The sequence below is a fragment of the Aspergillus flavus genome, chromosome 5 (genome assembly GCF_009017415.1).
Source record: "Aspergillus flavus chromosome 5, complete sequence".
NCBI classification, from domain to species: Eukaryota; Fungi; Ascomycota; class Eurotiomycetes; order Eurotiales; family Aspergillaceae; genus Aspergillus; species Aspergillus flavus.
The window spans coordinates 4,069,846-4,084,393 of record NC_092408.1 but is presented as its reverse complement, the minus strand read 5'-3'; the positions used below and the strand labels follow the sequence as shown (position 1 = coordinate 4,084,393).

At 47.6% G+C, this 14,548-nt stretch overlaps 4 protein-coding genes across 4 annotated transcripts; 2 read left to right on the top strand and 2 right to left on the bottom strand.

Annotated features, from left to right (window-relative positions):
• Positions 1 to 1,619: 1,619 nt before the first annotated feature.
• On the top strand, positions 1,620 to 3,508 carry F9C07_2204507 (uncharacterized protein; the record flags this gene model as incomplete). Its single annotated transcript, XM_071509584.1, has 3 exons — positions 1,620 to 2,696; positions 2,742 to 2,825; positions 2,912 to 3,508. The coding sequence occupies 3 exons, from the start codon at positions 1,620 to 1,622 to the stop codon at positions 3,506 to 3,508; spliced, it is 1,758 nt and encodes a 585-aa protein (XP_071364643.1).
• A 1,072-nt stretch (positions 3,509 to 4,580) lies between these two features.
• On the top strand, positions 4,581 to 8,049 carry F9C07_2070030 (Bestrophin, RFP-TM, chloride channel-domain-containing protein; the record flags this gene model as incomplete). Its single annotated transcript, XM_041293396.2, has 8 exons — positions 4,581 to 4,626; positions 4,690 to 4,820; positions 4,885 to 5,429; positions 5,501 to 5,811; positions 7,053 to 7,263; positions 7,315 to 7,478; positions 7,531 to 7,808; positions 7,861 to 8,049. The coding sequence occupies 8 exons, from the start codon at positions 4,581 to 4,583 to the stop codon at positions 8,047 to 8,049; spliced, it is 1,875 nt and encodes a 624-aa protein (XP_041148327.2).
• A 489-nt stretch (positions 8,050 to 8,538) lies between these two features.
• F9C07_2108716 (uncharacterized protein) lies at positions 8,539 to 9,000 on the bottom strand (the record flags this gene model as incomplete). The annotated part of the gene is made up of 3 exons (XM_071509048.1): positions 8,539 to 8,569; positions 8,672 to 8,832; positions 8,890 to 9,000. The coding sequence occupies 3 exons, from the start codon at positions 8,998 to 9,000 to the stop codon at positions 8,539 to 8,541; spliced, it is 303 nt and encodes a 100-aa protein (XP_071364642.1).
• A 105-nt stretch (positions 9,001 to 9,105) lies between these two features.
• Positions 9,106 to 13,638, bottom strand: F9C07_9171 (putative srpk; the record flags this gene model as incomplete). Its single annotated transcript, XM_071511869.1, has 10 exons — positions 9,106 to 9,192; positions 10,072 to 10,184; positions 10,237 to 10,574; positions 10,628 to 10,679; positions 12,260 to 12,614; positions 12,678 to 12,791; positions 12,854 to 12,948; positions 12,999 to 13,138; positions 13,209 to 13,431; positions 13,497 to 13,638. The coding sequence occupies 10 exons, from the start codon at positions 13,636 to 13,638 to the stop codon at positions 9,106 to 9,108; spliced, it is 1,659 nt and encodes a 552-aa protein (XP_071364641.1).
• Positions 13,639 to 14,548: the final 910 nt, after the last annotated feature.

Here is a 14,548-nt window from a genome sequence, read left to right as displayed (position 1 = left end):
AGAAGGCGGTCTCCGCGTTCTGGTCAGTCGGCTTCGGGATTCGGAAGTATTGGAGAATCGGACGGACTAATTGGTAAAAAAAGGACCCATCATCTCAGCTAACCGTTGAACATGCCATAACCAGTTACTTCCACCGAGACCCGTCCAACTTGAGTGATCCACGCAGGTAATCACCGTCCCGTATAACCGACATTGATTTATTCAGTCCATGAATGCTCACTGTTCAATGTTGCCCGCCTCCCACGTGAGGCGGTGGCCAAAGAGGGTCACATGGAGCCGCCATGGACGCCATTTTGTCTAAGTAATAAGGCTGTACCTCCAGACAACGGAGTTTAGGTCAAATACCTGCGAACGATGATTGGAATGACCCGTCGCATGTTATCCCTTCCTCGTGTTGCCCCGCAAACTAAGACCCGACACCAACTGCGGAGCAGTCCTAGTCTATAGGACGATATCTTAAGCGTCTTAGCAACCAACCATAAAAAGATCAATGCGAAAATCGGAGAACTTGCCACCAGTTCTCGAAGACGAGGTCCAATTCGCGTAGTTTTGCTGTCGGATTCAGTAACTTCAAGTTACCAAGAAGCTCTTTTGGGAAACTGACTAAGACTCTTATCTCAGCACGTTCCAAGTCGGAATTTCACCAAACTCTCTGATACCGCAAAAACGTCCTTGATGTATTCCGGGCCTGTCAACTGCATGATGATCCACGGCGGAAGGAAGCTTACTGCGGGAACAGAAGAATCAATAGAATCTTAATGCATGATTCTTTTGTTGTTGCGCAGCGGACGAACTGTTTTATCCGCCAAATCAGTCCTTGATAGATCCTTCTACAACCATTCCATATCGAATCTGGAGGCCAAGGGACTGGGAAAATAGTACCTTTTGCTCACCGACGGGGTCGCGTGTTTGTTATTGTGAGGGGGTTCACCCAGACGTTCAGATAGCTACAACTTCACGCATACCTACCAAGCCATACCATCCCATTCAGATGCCCCACTGGCAGATCTTACCATCTGACTCGCATACTTAAGCTACTTGCCATCTTTGCCAACAACAATCATACCCTTTCCCCCTTTTTTTTCTACTCTGGCCTTCGTCGCCTCTCTCCTCTTCTGGTCTAGTGTCCGTTTTCTCAAATCACTAGAGCATCGCTTTGATCCTTTTAAAGCTCTTGCAACCTTCCTCTGTACACCCGTGCGTTTGTTTTTTTGTGATTTTATTCTGACTCCTTATTTACTCCCTCCGGTTTCACTCTTGCATCCCTGTAGTACGTCACGCTTTCTGACTAGAAAATCCACTTTCGTGACCCGATCGGATATTGTCTTAAGGGAGATCCCAATATAGGGCGGTTGCGCAGATCGGACGAAGCTCCCAGTGTATGATTGTTATTATTTTGATTGATTTCTGATTTCTTTTCTTTTCTATATTTTTTTTCTTTATTATTATTTTTTTTTTAACTGACGGATTCAGTATCATTCTTCTGTTGATTTTTCATATTATTGCAAGTTATTTTCCTATTTTAACCCTTTCGCCCGGGTGAATAATTGTCTTTTTTTTGTCTTGTTTTATTTTTCTGTCTCCTCCTCAGGCAACCAATTAATTTCTGACCCAACCGAATGTCTGCATCCGTTTCCGCCTCCGCCTCGTCGAACTTCCCATCAGACGCTCGTTCGGGGCCCCTCCGCCGCCTTAGCCAACTGCGCGCTTATACCCAAAATCATTTCTCCTCTCAATCCTCCTCCTCGTCATCATCAACCTCTAATACCAACAGTCAACAACCGATCGCCCGTCGACATACCTTCAGTAGTCGAGTATCTTGGTTTTCTCCCGCGTCATCTGCCTCCACCGGTACCGAATCTGCTCATCCACCTGTGGGGACCAATAACCCGGCCCCATGTCCCGACTCTGAGCCATCTTCATCGACCCTCGCCCGCTACAGTTCTGTCTTGTTTCCAGGCTACCGCGGTTTTGATCTCGACCTGCGTTCCCAGAATCGCTCCTCCGAGTCATCAACCTCCCCCCCTTCTTCGCACGAGCCTCGTCGGACGCAGACCCAAGGCAGGATGGCGCGGCTGAGAGGGTTGTCTCAAACCCCAGATACGAGACCGGAGGTGGACACGACGCCAGCATCGGCGCCGACCAACCTGCAAAATGGGCTGTTAGACTGCCCCGACCCGGTTACCAATGAAAACTCTTCTTCATCGCCACGCCCAAAGCAGAAAGCCACCATTCGTTTTTTCCCTCACCAGGATTCGCACGGGAATTCAAGACCGTCCTTACCCTTTATCCCCATCTCTCGAACGCTACCATCGGAGAGTAGTGTCATCAAGGTCGGGCGATACTCTGAACGAGATGGCCTGCCCGTCGCAAACCCCACAGAGCCCTCCGATGCGCCAGTTGGTTTCAAGTCGAAGGTCGTCAGTCGAAAACATTGTGAATTTCTGTACCTGAACGGGCAGTGGCACATCAAGGATGTCGGAAGCTCATCGGGAACCTTTTTAAACCACATGCGATTGAGTCAGCCCAACATGGCGTCTCGGCTATATACAGTGAAGGATGGTGATATCGTGCAGCTTGGTATTGATTTCAGAGGTGGGGAAGAGATGATTTTCCGATGCGTTCGGATTCGCATTGAATGCAACCGGTCCTGGCAGCAGCAGCCTAACGAGTTCAAGTATGGTCCACACACCGAAGTAGGAAGACGACGATGCTAACAAGGCTCTAGTAAAAACACCGAGAGTCTCATTAAAAACTTAGGTAAAGGCGAAACGGCGGACTATTCTGGGTGCCGTGAGTGCTCGATTTGTCTTGGATCTGTCTTGGTTTGTCTCACCGCTTCCATTTATCTTGGCCTTTCGTTTTCCTTTGCTGGTTTATCCTGTCAGTTTGTGGCTAACGCCGAGTGTAGAGACCTTATCAGTGTCTGTTCATGGCAGCGTGTGCCCATGTTTGGCACTACAAGTGCGTTAGTCGCCTCATTCATACACCGGATTACCCTATGTTCCAGTGCCCGAATTGCCGTGCATACACGGATCTCAGCGCCGAGGTCGATGATTCGAACGATTACGAGGAGGTGGAGCAAAAGCCCACCTCCACAGAGGAACAACGAGATTCATCCCAGGACCGTCGATCCGAAACTCGCACCCCTCAACTAGAAACCAACCCAACTCCCGAGGCCTCCAACTCCTCGCAAGACTCCGTGGATGCCCTGCCAAATTCTTTGTCCGCGGCAGCAGGGCTTACTCATGATGTCGGGACTATGCACCTCAATGAAAACCGTACATCGAGAGAATCTGATGATGAGACACCCCGTGTGGCCGATCCATCCCCTGTTGTCACTGGGAGTATCGGGATACCGGTTCCTACGGCTAGTGCTCTTCAGTGCCGGCAGGCGCAGCTGCGTGCAGATACACCCGTTCGTTCTGAGTCCTCCGATGATAACCCTCTGACGCCACGCAATGATTCCGGTCCTCTGGTATTTGACGGCCGGGCTAGCATGTCATGAAGAAGGACAGTCCTATGGAATACAACGCCATGGGAGTCCATGCGCAATGACCTACATTGACCTTTGTGAGCGGGGAGACTCTTTGTCAACGACCACTAGGCGTCCCATCAAAGGCTATCTGCGGCCTTCTCACGTGTTTCTTCTCGTTAACCCCCTTGCATCATTTACAATTAAACACCCCAGCATAGTTATTTTCTATCTCTATATCTAGCATCGCAATCTGGAACCCATCTGCCCTTGGTTTTGAATTATACCCCCATTTCGCATCGCCGGATTGCTCCTCCCGGTCGGCTTGGCCAGGTTCTCCATTGCGCCGTCCTCGCTGGCAGCCCAGCGGTGCACTTTAGCCGGCTGGTATTGGTGTTTTGTTCTCTGCATACGTCCTGCGATCTAGCTAAGGTTGCCGGTGGTCCCTCGACGATCTCCTCGTCCGCATTCGTTTTTTCTTACACTTTCCTTTTCGTTCTATTTTTATAGCGCCTGATTGAGCATGTGTGTACATACATTATACTGCGACCGTGCGTGGGAACCGCACTGGCCAACCCAGCTACTAAAGCAACAATTCCATTTCTTGGCTCGCCGGAGAGTCCATCTTGCAACCTTCCTGCGACCGCCACGCCATCGAACGGTGGCCAGCCAGTGATCATGAATAGCGCTCGTCTTATACTTTCAGAGCGCCTCCACATAATTCCGTGCAGATATCCAATTACTACCCCAGAATCGAAGCGACGTCATCTCACAGAAGATCGGCAGCGCATCGAACATGGCGATAGGACGCGGGAACTTTTTAAACTATGCCCAGACTATGATTAGTGGCACGAACCACCATTGTTAGTGTGTCGCTTCGTCTCTCGTGATTTGCTCGAGGGACCGCCGTACCCCTCCCAGTCTTTTAGTCGAAACAACCTGACCCTTTGTTTTGGTTGACCGCTGCCTGGGACAATTTCCTCTTCTCACGCACTTCGACATACATTATTGATCCCGCAACACTCGAATGACCGCAGGAAAATGCGATTAGCCTTGAGCGCCCCGTCCACCCCCGTGCTGAGCCGGCAAAACACCTTTGTCCGGCATGGCACACACCCGCATCTCCTGTCCCATCGACAGAAGCCGCGAAGGTACGTACCGCGCAACTGGGACTGGATCGGGTCTGATCGAAGGCTTCTTTAGATGGCCTCTAGTCTTCCGATTCATTAAAGGCGCCATCCACGGCGCCATCATCGTGCCCGTACTCTTCCACGCACTGTTCACGGCCTTCGTCGTCTATCTAGATCTGTACATTTTTGATACCGTCGGACTACCCAGTAGCATTGTAAGGCCTGGTTCTCATTCGTAATGTGCTCTCCAAAAAGCATACAACTAACTACTAAAAACAGATCCCCTCTCTCTCAATAGTGGTGGGCCTTATGCTCGTCTTCCGCAACCAAACCAGCTACAACCGCTTCTGGGACGGCCGCAGCAGCCTCACAACCCTAACTACCTGTATTCGCAACCTGGTGCGTACCATCCTCACCAACGGCTACAGCACCTCGCGTCCCCTCCGCCAAGACGAAAAGGAAGACATTGAACGCACCATCCGCATCCTCATGGCCATACCTTACGCTGTGAAAAACCACCTCCGCGCCGAATATGGCGCTGCCTTCTACTCCTTTGGGGACGACGTCGGCGAGGACGGAGTCGCGGCATATAACCCCGACTACGCGAATCTGCTCCCCAAGGGACTCGAGGGTCACGAGGATGAAGGGTTAACGCTGCCGTTCCAATTAAGTTTCTTCATAGATGGTTTCATCAAGAGGGGTGTAGAGAGGGGCTGGTATCATGCGCCTGGGGCGAGTCAGATGCAGGCGCAGTTGAATTCGTTGTTGGATGCGGTGGGGAAGATGGAGATGATTCGGTTGACGCCTATTCCTGTTGCGCATTTGTGAGTTTCTTCCTTCTATAAACCCCCATTTACTGTTATTGTCTCGGCAGAGGATGCTGATGATAATGTAGGATTCACCAAAAACAAGTCCTGGCTCTCTTTGGCTGCGTCCTGCCCTTCGGAATGGTGGATGATCTGGGCTGGTGGACTGTTCCCATTGTCAGTCTGGTTATTTTCACATTATACGGAATCGAAGGGATCGGATCACAACTGGAAGATCCGTTCGGATACGACCGAAACGATATCAAGATGGATGCGATTGTTGGGGACTCCAAGATGGAGATCGACGTGGTGTTATCGGAGTGGCGGAAGTTGATGTCGTTCGTGGAAGCGGAGACACCAAGGACTGAGAGCCGATGTGTCGAAGATCATAGCGACCGGGGTAAGTTCCCGCCCGAGATGTTCATAAAGCATCGACCTGTGACGGGGAGGGTGTGATTTCGTCAATCGTGTGACTGAGGACTCACATTCGAGTGGTGGGTGTGGAGAATGTAAACGAGGATTGGAATATATGTATGTACTGATTCATGGCTTCATGTCTACACTTATGGTTACGATAGCAGCATAACCTTACAATTGTCTACCGCATACTTTACCAGAAGCTCTAAACATACAAACTTCCTCTGACTCACAAAACCATACCCCAACGACACTACTGAAATGTAATGCAAAGTTGCCTTCTGTGAATAGAGGAGTCAGGACTATTCAAAATAACCCTATAAGCATCGTCTTGGTCGAACAAAGAACACCACCACAGAACGAAGGAAAAGAGCGTACCAAACGCCCCGTCCATTCCAATCCCCAGCTCCTGACCAATCATACTCAGCAAAACACCGGCATCATATTGAACAACCGATTGCATAGAACGGAATCAGGCTAAACAGTGATAATTATTCAATCGATCCTTCCGAAAAGAAGGTATTCTATATAGTGTTGGCTATTTCGGGCGAGCAGTTGTGTCTTTAGTAGTCTCTTGCACTCCGTCAATCTATTTATGCGGGCTCACCTCTGTGTGGTACGACGAATCCAGCGATGGCTTGATTGCCGCGGAATAGAGCAGTGGAAAGTAGATAGTATTTCTGTATTGATAGTAGAGTCTAGGGAGTAGGTGAGGTTCTATGTATCTGGTATGTCGGTGTTGGGGAAGAAATAGAACTCTGGTACATTTGATAATAGACTATACACTAGTGGGCTCAGGAGTCCACGCTCGATATCCACTTTAGCTGGCTAACCTCCTTCAGGCTATATATAGACTGACTTCACAACTTCCGCTGATTCCTACTTCTCCTATACTCCAGTCCTATGATCCTATCCTCCCACCATCTCTATTCTCGTTGATTACCATGTCGATACTTCACCGCAAAGGTAGTTATGATGGATTTTGGAACTCGCGTCGTCATTATGAACCAAAGATGACTGTCAACCGGTGAATATGAAAGCTTTTATGCTTTAGGCGATCATGAATCCTAGCTATCTTGCTTCACACCTTGCCTCTTCCTGCATACCTTGAAAGTAAATTCTGTAGAATCCTTTAATCTTTTCTCTTGTGGTATATCAAGATGCCATTCAGACTTCCAGCACCTTTATTCAATTTCGAGTGGCCGCTTGATTCACCTAAGTTAGCTTCACCACCTTCTACTCGAAAGCGACGAAGCAACAGTTCTCCCGAAGCTCCACAACGATCCACTGAAGCCATCTTCAATGAGATCATTCACAAGATCCCCACTATTAGAGAATTCACTGAGCTCGTTTACGAATATATACCACCTGAGCAAGGCAGTCTGATCTGTCGCACTTTCTTAGAGTCTGGTATTTTCGAGGCAAGCAATGCAAGGTACGATAATACTCAAGCAGTTCTACGGTGCATCCATTTGACATGAGGTAGGGCAAACTTCAATGCACGCACTGGAACGCTTTGGATCCGAGTAAGGTTGACAGAACTCCACGGTGTGCAGATCAGATGGGTTGGCTATACTAGCGGTGTTTGGGTAAGGAAAGGGCTCATGAACGAGGCCGAAAGTGATATTTTCGATATTGGAGCAGGAACGAGTATGCTCTTTACTCTACAGTCTAGTCTTAGTATACTAATCCTTGGTCATAGCTCTTGATGGATTTACGGGGCAATACACGCATTCATCGAAGGAGCCAGACTTGTTTTTATGTCCGGCTACAGACGACCTACCTTCAATTGTTGTTGAAAGTGGATTCAGTGAATCGTGGCCGCGCTTGCACGCTGATAAAGACCTATGGATGTATGGATCCACTACAGTCAATGTGGTGATCTTGTTGAAGTGGTCCAAGTGTGTCCGCACTAGATGTAAAGGTAAGGTGGAAGTATGGACACGAAATCCGGCAGGGGGTCTTATGATGTGCGAAAAGGTACGAACCGTGCTATCTCGAAACCGTGCCTAAGCTAATACTAAGAGTTTAGCCAATATTTCCGCGGCCTGTTCCTGCTCCCGATCCCGACACCGATGTGGTCCAGTTCACGAAGCTGGATCTCTTTGGCAAACACATAGTTGCCGGTCAAAACCCTATGACGGTTCTTTCTTTGGGTTTGTCAGAACTGCGTGACCATGCTCGCCATCGAATGTCGCTTATGGGATTGACACCTGCATGAGGTTGAATACACCTTCTCACATTCGGGTGACCAGTAAGTGTGGCTATCTGTAGGTTGTATCCTCTCGTTCTTGGTCATTGACATAGCTGCTAGCATTACCTCGCCCTGTCTCACCAATCAAGAAAGAAACAAAGGAAGAAAAACAAGGGAGGGAAACATATGAGGCATCAGGGCATTGTGTCTCTCAGCAAACACGGTCAACAATTAGCAGTTTCAGTAGCAGGGCAATATGCATAGCTTAGGTTAAAGTATCCTCTCTCACAAGAACTTTCAATTTGATCTCGATTCCTAATAATTGAAGCTGGAATCCTCTCAGACAGTAGATTTCATAGGGACAGAGGTAGCGGTCTCTCGTACTCTAACACAATTCGTACACTTATTTCCAGTATCATCCTCAGCCCTGAAATGTATGCCTTCGGACAAATTCTCAATTCCACGAGCTGCCGTATTGGACTCAAATTTCAAAATAGACAATTTTCATGGGTCCACTCATGAATATTCGGACACCTCAATGGTTGAGCTACTATCATGTTTATATCAGCCATAGTCCCTATAAACCAACATATCCAACAACCGCAATAGAGTGTGATACGATCAAGATAAAAAGGAGCATGAGACTTACCCGCTTGACTGCAGATCGTCCATGAGTAGTTTTCTGAGATCCTCTCTTTCAGCCCCTTCAGCGTATGAAAGTGACGTGCGGCCATTCTTGTCCTTTGACATGATATCAACCTTCCCAGTAGCAAAAGGTGGTTCTACATTGAGAATACTGTCTTCCCAAAGCTTCGAAAACGTAGGAGATTGGCGTACACCCATTCACATCTTTGACTCGATATCCACCTTCCCGGTTTTGATCAGCGCCTCTAAGATCCGTGGACCTCGACATTTGGCCTTCGCAGCATATGACAGTGGTGTACGCCCAGCGATGTCATTTGAATCAACTTCTACCATTTCGGTTTCTAGCAGTGCTTGCAGGGCTGACTGTGTTTCCTGGTCAGTTATCGCAACGTCAGATGGTAGATTGCGGTAAAATCAGTCTCATATCTACCATAATAATTAATTCATTGTCTTTCGTTCAACTCCCGCAGAGTATGACAATGAAGTGTCACCATAATTATCCCTAGAGTCAGATTCACACTGCCACTATCATATAATGGCTTTATCACATGTCCATGTCCACGCGGTGTAGCGAACGACAACCGTGTTCTCCCCTTATAGTGTCTGGAGTCTGGGTCAGGATTTGGTCTCCGTGAGAAGGGGACAAAAGATCTCGTATTCGGCGGGTTATCTGTATCTACTCTGACGTCTCTGAGCCAAAGGATATATATTCCAAGCTCATACAGAACTTGGCCATAAATTCAAGAATCGAGAAGGGGAGTGATTCACGTCGAATTCAGCCACGGATCATCCAATAGTTCTTTCGCCGTCTTTCTCTCCTCAGGGACCCACTGGAGCATTAACCGCATGAAATGGAGGAACTGCTGTTTATCTTGACTACTTCGGTGTTCTTCCGACTGCTCCATGGAGATTAACGGTATGGAGACACCACCTACACCCAACCATTTACCTATGTGGCCGTTAGCTCCATTCTCGCTTGGCAGACAATAACCGACCATTATGGTCAAATACATTACATGTTTCTTCACTTTTCGCTAGAGAAAGTGAAGTGGTGGCAGACCAAGATAGGCCACCGTTTCGGCAACATGATGGGATGGAGAATATTTTTTGTCTTCGTCAAGTGCATTGAACAAATGTTTGTTTTCAAAGATATCCCAGATCTGAACATGTCAGTGAGAACGGCCCTCATGGTCACAGGACTCAACTTACCATGACGCCGACATTCCATATATCAGCGCTAGATCTCCATGGCATGTCAAAAAGCACTTCAGGGGCATAATATATGTCGGATTGAATATTCCCTTTATGAGAATTTCCAATCTTAGCCTCCCCAAGGTCACACAGTACTGGCTGGCCCCATAAGTCATTGCACGGCAGTGAAAGCTTCCGAGAGGCGTATCTAACGTGGTTTTTATCCACAATCTTTCGCCAACTTGGGTGTTCTTGCTCATCCTTTTCAAATTCTGTAAGAATTGCCTCATCTTCAATGCTAAGCATGATGTTCGAGGCCTTAATATCTATGGTGTTCTTAACATATGCAAAGGAACCGCCAAGAACAGGGGATCTTACCAGTATGAACGATATTTATCTCACTGTGAAGAAAGTCGAGAGCTTGCAGCAGACAAATCAATGTTTGCTTAAGTAGAGGTTCACTTAATCTACAGGACCTTGCTCTCATTCGTAGCGTATTGATCGACAAATGCATTGCTGGATGTACTAAACAGCGGTAGACTCCGCATGGATTCGAAAGTTCGAAGATATCATAAAGTCCACGAATATAGGCATTTCCAACATGTGATGAATTCAGTCTGCTTAGGTGTTCGTAAACTCCGAGCTCCCTAGACCAGGCTGGCTCCGAACGATCGTACGTTCTGGTAAGCACTTTGACAGCGACATACTTATTGATACTTCATGGGAATGAGCTAGATATTGAAAATGTTTATATGTAGAAGATTCGTACCTTTGGTCACGGCACAGCCAAACAGTTGAATAAGACCCATACCCAAGTTTCCCTAGAACTGTCACGGAGCCGATGCAGAATCGGCCCGTAGGACATACAGAACCCCCGGGGCTCCTACCCCTGCTCAACTTACATACACCCCAGCTCCCTTTGCAGTTCCGAACCAGCCTTAGAGAGATTAACGCCTTGACTTTTTGGCCCTTTTTCTAATTCAAAGATTCACCGACTATTCGGTTGGGATTCTAAGGGAAAGAATTTCCTAAAAGAGAAGGATTCTTAAGCTATTTAAGCGCTACTGAAGACATAGGAAAAAGGGACAAGAATCAGTCTTCTTTGTATTTGTTCTACTATCCAGTTAATGATAGAGCTTTACCTTTTGCCTCCCGTTTCCTTACCTAGTTGACAGGCTATCTACCCTGTATAGTAGATCCTTCGTTACAAGAACTTTCTATCTTGAGTGAAGGAGCTCCCCTATGTGAACAGGGTAGGATTGCTCCGCTTTATAGAAAGGAAGCCTCTCCTCCTCTATAAGGCATACGGTGCCGGCCTGAAGAGATTGAGTGATCATGGGTCGCCGATATCTAGAGGTTGGCAGCTGGGGAATAAAATGCTACACTCTAGCAAGGGTTGCTCTACTCGGCATTACAAGGAGCCCTTGAGGATTTAAGAACGCAGAAAATGCTGTAAATTAATTATGTACCACCTGGTGTGGTAGGGCAAAGAGATTACAAAACTGGATCTTATAAAGATTGAGGCAATCTCCCGTATAGGTGTCGTATAGGTGAGAATTGACGAAGATTAGGAGTATTTATGAATGGTATAATCCTTGGAAGTTGATGAAGTTCACTGAGTGATTTGTATGGCCTTCGCCCTTGTCTGGGATTGTCGAAAAAATCTGTTGATTTTCCTAATTTGTAATGTGTTGAGTGTGGCCAATGCATGCTTTGTGCTCAGTAGGATGGGTTACTTCAGAACATTGAAAGATCCTGACTACTAATTAGGGATATTTCGTCAGAGTCGAATGCCTAAGGCAACCAGTCCAAGCCCTACGCAAATTGACCAACGACCTCCATATTCATATAATAATCGTTGTATTGACTATAAATACTATAGCTAAGCAAGCTATTTAGAAACCAAAGGAATTTAAGTTCAGCGTTACGAGCTTAATAAGTATTAATATAGATTCCCGGTTCTATAGCTAGGGTGAATCATAATAATTAGTACATTAATATATTACATTAATTAATCCTTCGACTGCCATTTCAACCATTTACAGGGCTTGGCCCCGGCCAAGCCTTACTTGCATTCGTCTGTTTTAGTCTAAAGCTTGTTATTTAATGACATGGATTTGCTGAGCTATACTTGACTATTGCATTTGGATCCATAGAACAAATTGTTGCGAAGCTTCTAGCTTGGGTATCTCAATCAAAGTTCACTAGAGCATAAATTAACAAATGAAATAGTTTACAGTTTTAATCCGGACACGTCTAAACACCATAACTCCATCCTTAACCTAACCAACCAACCCAACCCAAACCCCGAGAAATCAAACAGCCCGCCCCCTATTCGAATCCCACGCATTAGGCGACGGAAGGGCCTCATCTATCTGATGACCAGTACGACGCGGCTCACTCTCGATAATCATCTCTTGGGTGACTGTGATGTCATTCTTTTTGCCCGCTCCTTTGTCTGACCCGTCCCCTAGGATATGCTCGTCGCTGCCCCATGCCGTAGTATTATTCGGGATTGAAAGCGGATGTCGCGAACGTTTAGATGGTTGATTTCGGCTCGAGAGTGGGAAGGATTGTGTGCGGTGTCGGCCGTAGCTGGAAGGTCCACCGGAGGAACTGAAGAGAGCGCTGAGACCGACTTTTTGGGCGCCTCGGCGGATTAGTGGTTGGATGATGGGGAGGTTGGCGACGACGATAGAGACAAATGTTTCACGACAGGCCCATTTACTGCCGGAGACTGCGCCTTCGGGTCCGGACTATGGTAGGTTCGTTAGATATGGAAACAATCGAGGTAGGTCTGGGGAAAGGGTAGGACGTACGGTCATAATGGTTACAGCACGGATAATAGCGGCCATGATCACGAAGGAGGCACCGCTGAACAAAGCCATTAGGGTAATCTTTCTCCTAATACCGATGTTGACTGTCCATAACAACTGATGTATTGTGAGCTTTTGGTCGCTTTTGGTCGCTTTTTGTGGGGCAATGAGAGACGAACTGGTAGTGGAATAGACATCAAGTACAGGTCGGTCAATACGTTCGGAATGACAACAATGAGGACATAGAGCGTTGACTTAGTGGGTTGGCAGATATCTAAGCTGTTAGTAAGGTGGAAGGAGATCAACCGGTCTTCAAATACTTACTCCCAGGATCTGGGTTAATCTGCCAGTACTTATGCATCGGTTGGCATCCGAGCAAGATAGACAATGCCACGGCAAGATAGGTCACTCCAAGGAGGATATATGCAAACCGCACTCGACCTGGTAGGTTTTGAAGTCCAGTGCTGTGCTTGTCAGTATCAAGGTATAGCAGATTTTAGCAGGCAGAAATTATCATAAAGAAGAAAAGCGTACGTCAACCGGGAATAGAACACGGCCACACAGGCCTTCACCAACCACAGGATGCATGCATAGAATGACCATCCGATCACCTGGATTTTCGAGCCCCATTGCCTATCGTAATACTCGCGCGAGTTTGGATCAAGGGCGGCACGCTCTTCGGGAGTCATGTAACTATTCGTCAGTCCACCGAACTTGGCCCCAACCAGGTACGCCGCTACTGTTTCGGCAGTGTACACTAGCTATATCTTAAAGTGTAAGCACCCCTCTTCTCGCAAAATTCGCAGTCGGTTTCATCCATACTCACCCCGGCCAAAGGCATCAGGTAATCATCCACCTGGAAGTTGGCAGGGCCGACCGAAGTCCATCTCACGTAAATTCGAATAATAATGAAGACTAGACCCAGAGAAAGAAGGGTGAACGCCTCCGGGTCTGCTGTGGCCATGATGTCAACGACGGGAAGCTGAAAAGCGCACAACGTAGGAAAAAAGAGCAAATGGGTCACTCAAGAGATCCGGGTTTGGCAAGTATAAGAACTGGGTGCGCTAGGTCCCGCTTCCAAAGTAGAGGGAATGGATGCCATTTTGGGAACGGGGGCAATGTGCTTTGATGCTAGTGAAAGAAAAGAGAAAATCCCAAAGTACCACTTTACAGGATTTCTTCACACGGTTCCGGGAACATTGGATCCACTGGCAGCATGAGGGATTTGCACTGAAATTATAACGCCAAGATCTGTACGGAGCTAATGTGATGCTAATCAGCGTTAGAACACGACCACTTCACCGGGACATACTGTCCTCCCGTCGTCCGTGGACGAGACGACATCCAACCTATCTCCTAGAAAGGCAATGATCCGAAGGGTAGAATCGACGAACTCTACCCTAACATGAAGTGAAGCAGCCCGTTTAAGTTAGTGTGGCAAGAAGGCTCCATTTTCGGACGGTAGAAAGGTCTGTAATTCGGTACCTTGATGGATCCACCCCCTGAGAGAGCTGTGAACACGACTAAAAACTAGTGTGAAATCCGTATCCGTCCTGACGCAGCACTAGGGCCTCGGTTGTCATACGTGGATTTGGAGCTTAAACCATGGAGTGGGAATTCACAATACCCCAAGTACTATGATTAGACATTAGCGGGAGATTAGGCTCGTCCTCGGACCCGCAAACCCTGCGAGTTAGGGCATCTCGCAACCCTTCATTGGACGTTGCTCCAAACGCCGGAGCTGTTGATCCCTGCCGGACACACCACCGTTGAGGACTGGACTCCCAGACAAGCACCGAATGCTTTCACGCCTGCGAATGCTGCCTAAATTTCTTTTGGTCCATAGGAGTATGGACTATGGAGTCGACGCCAGC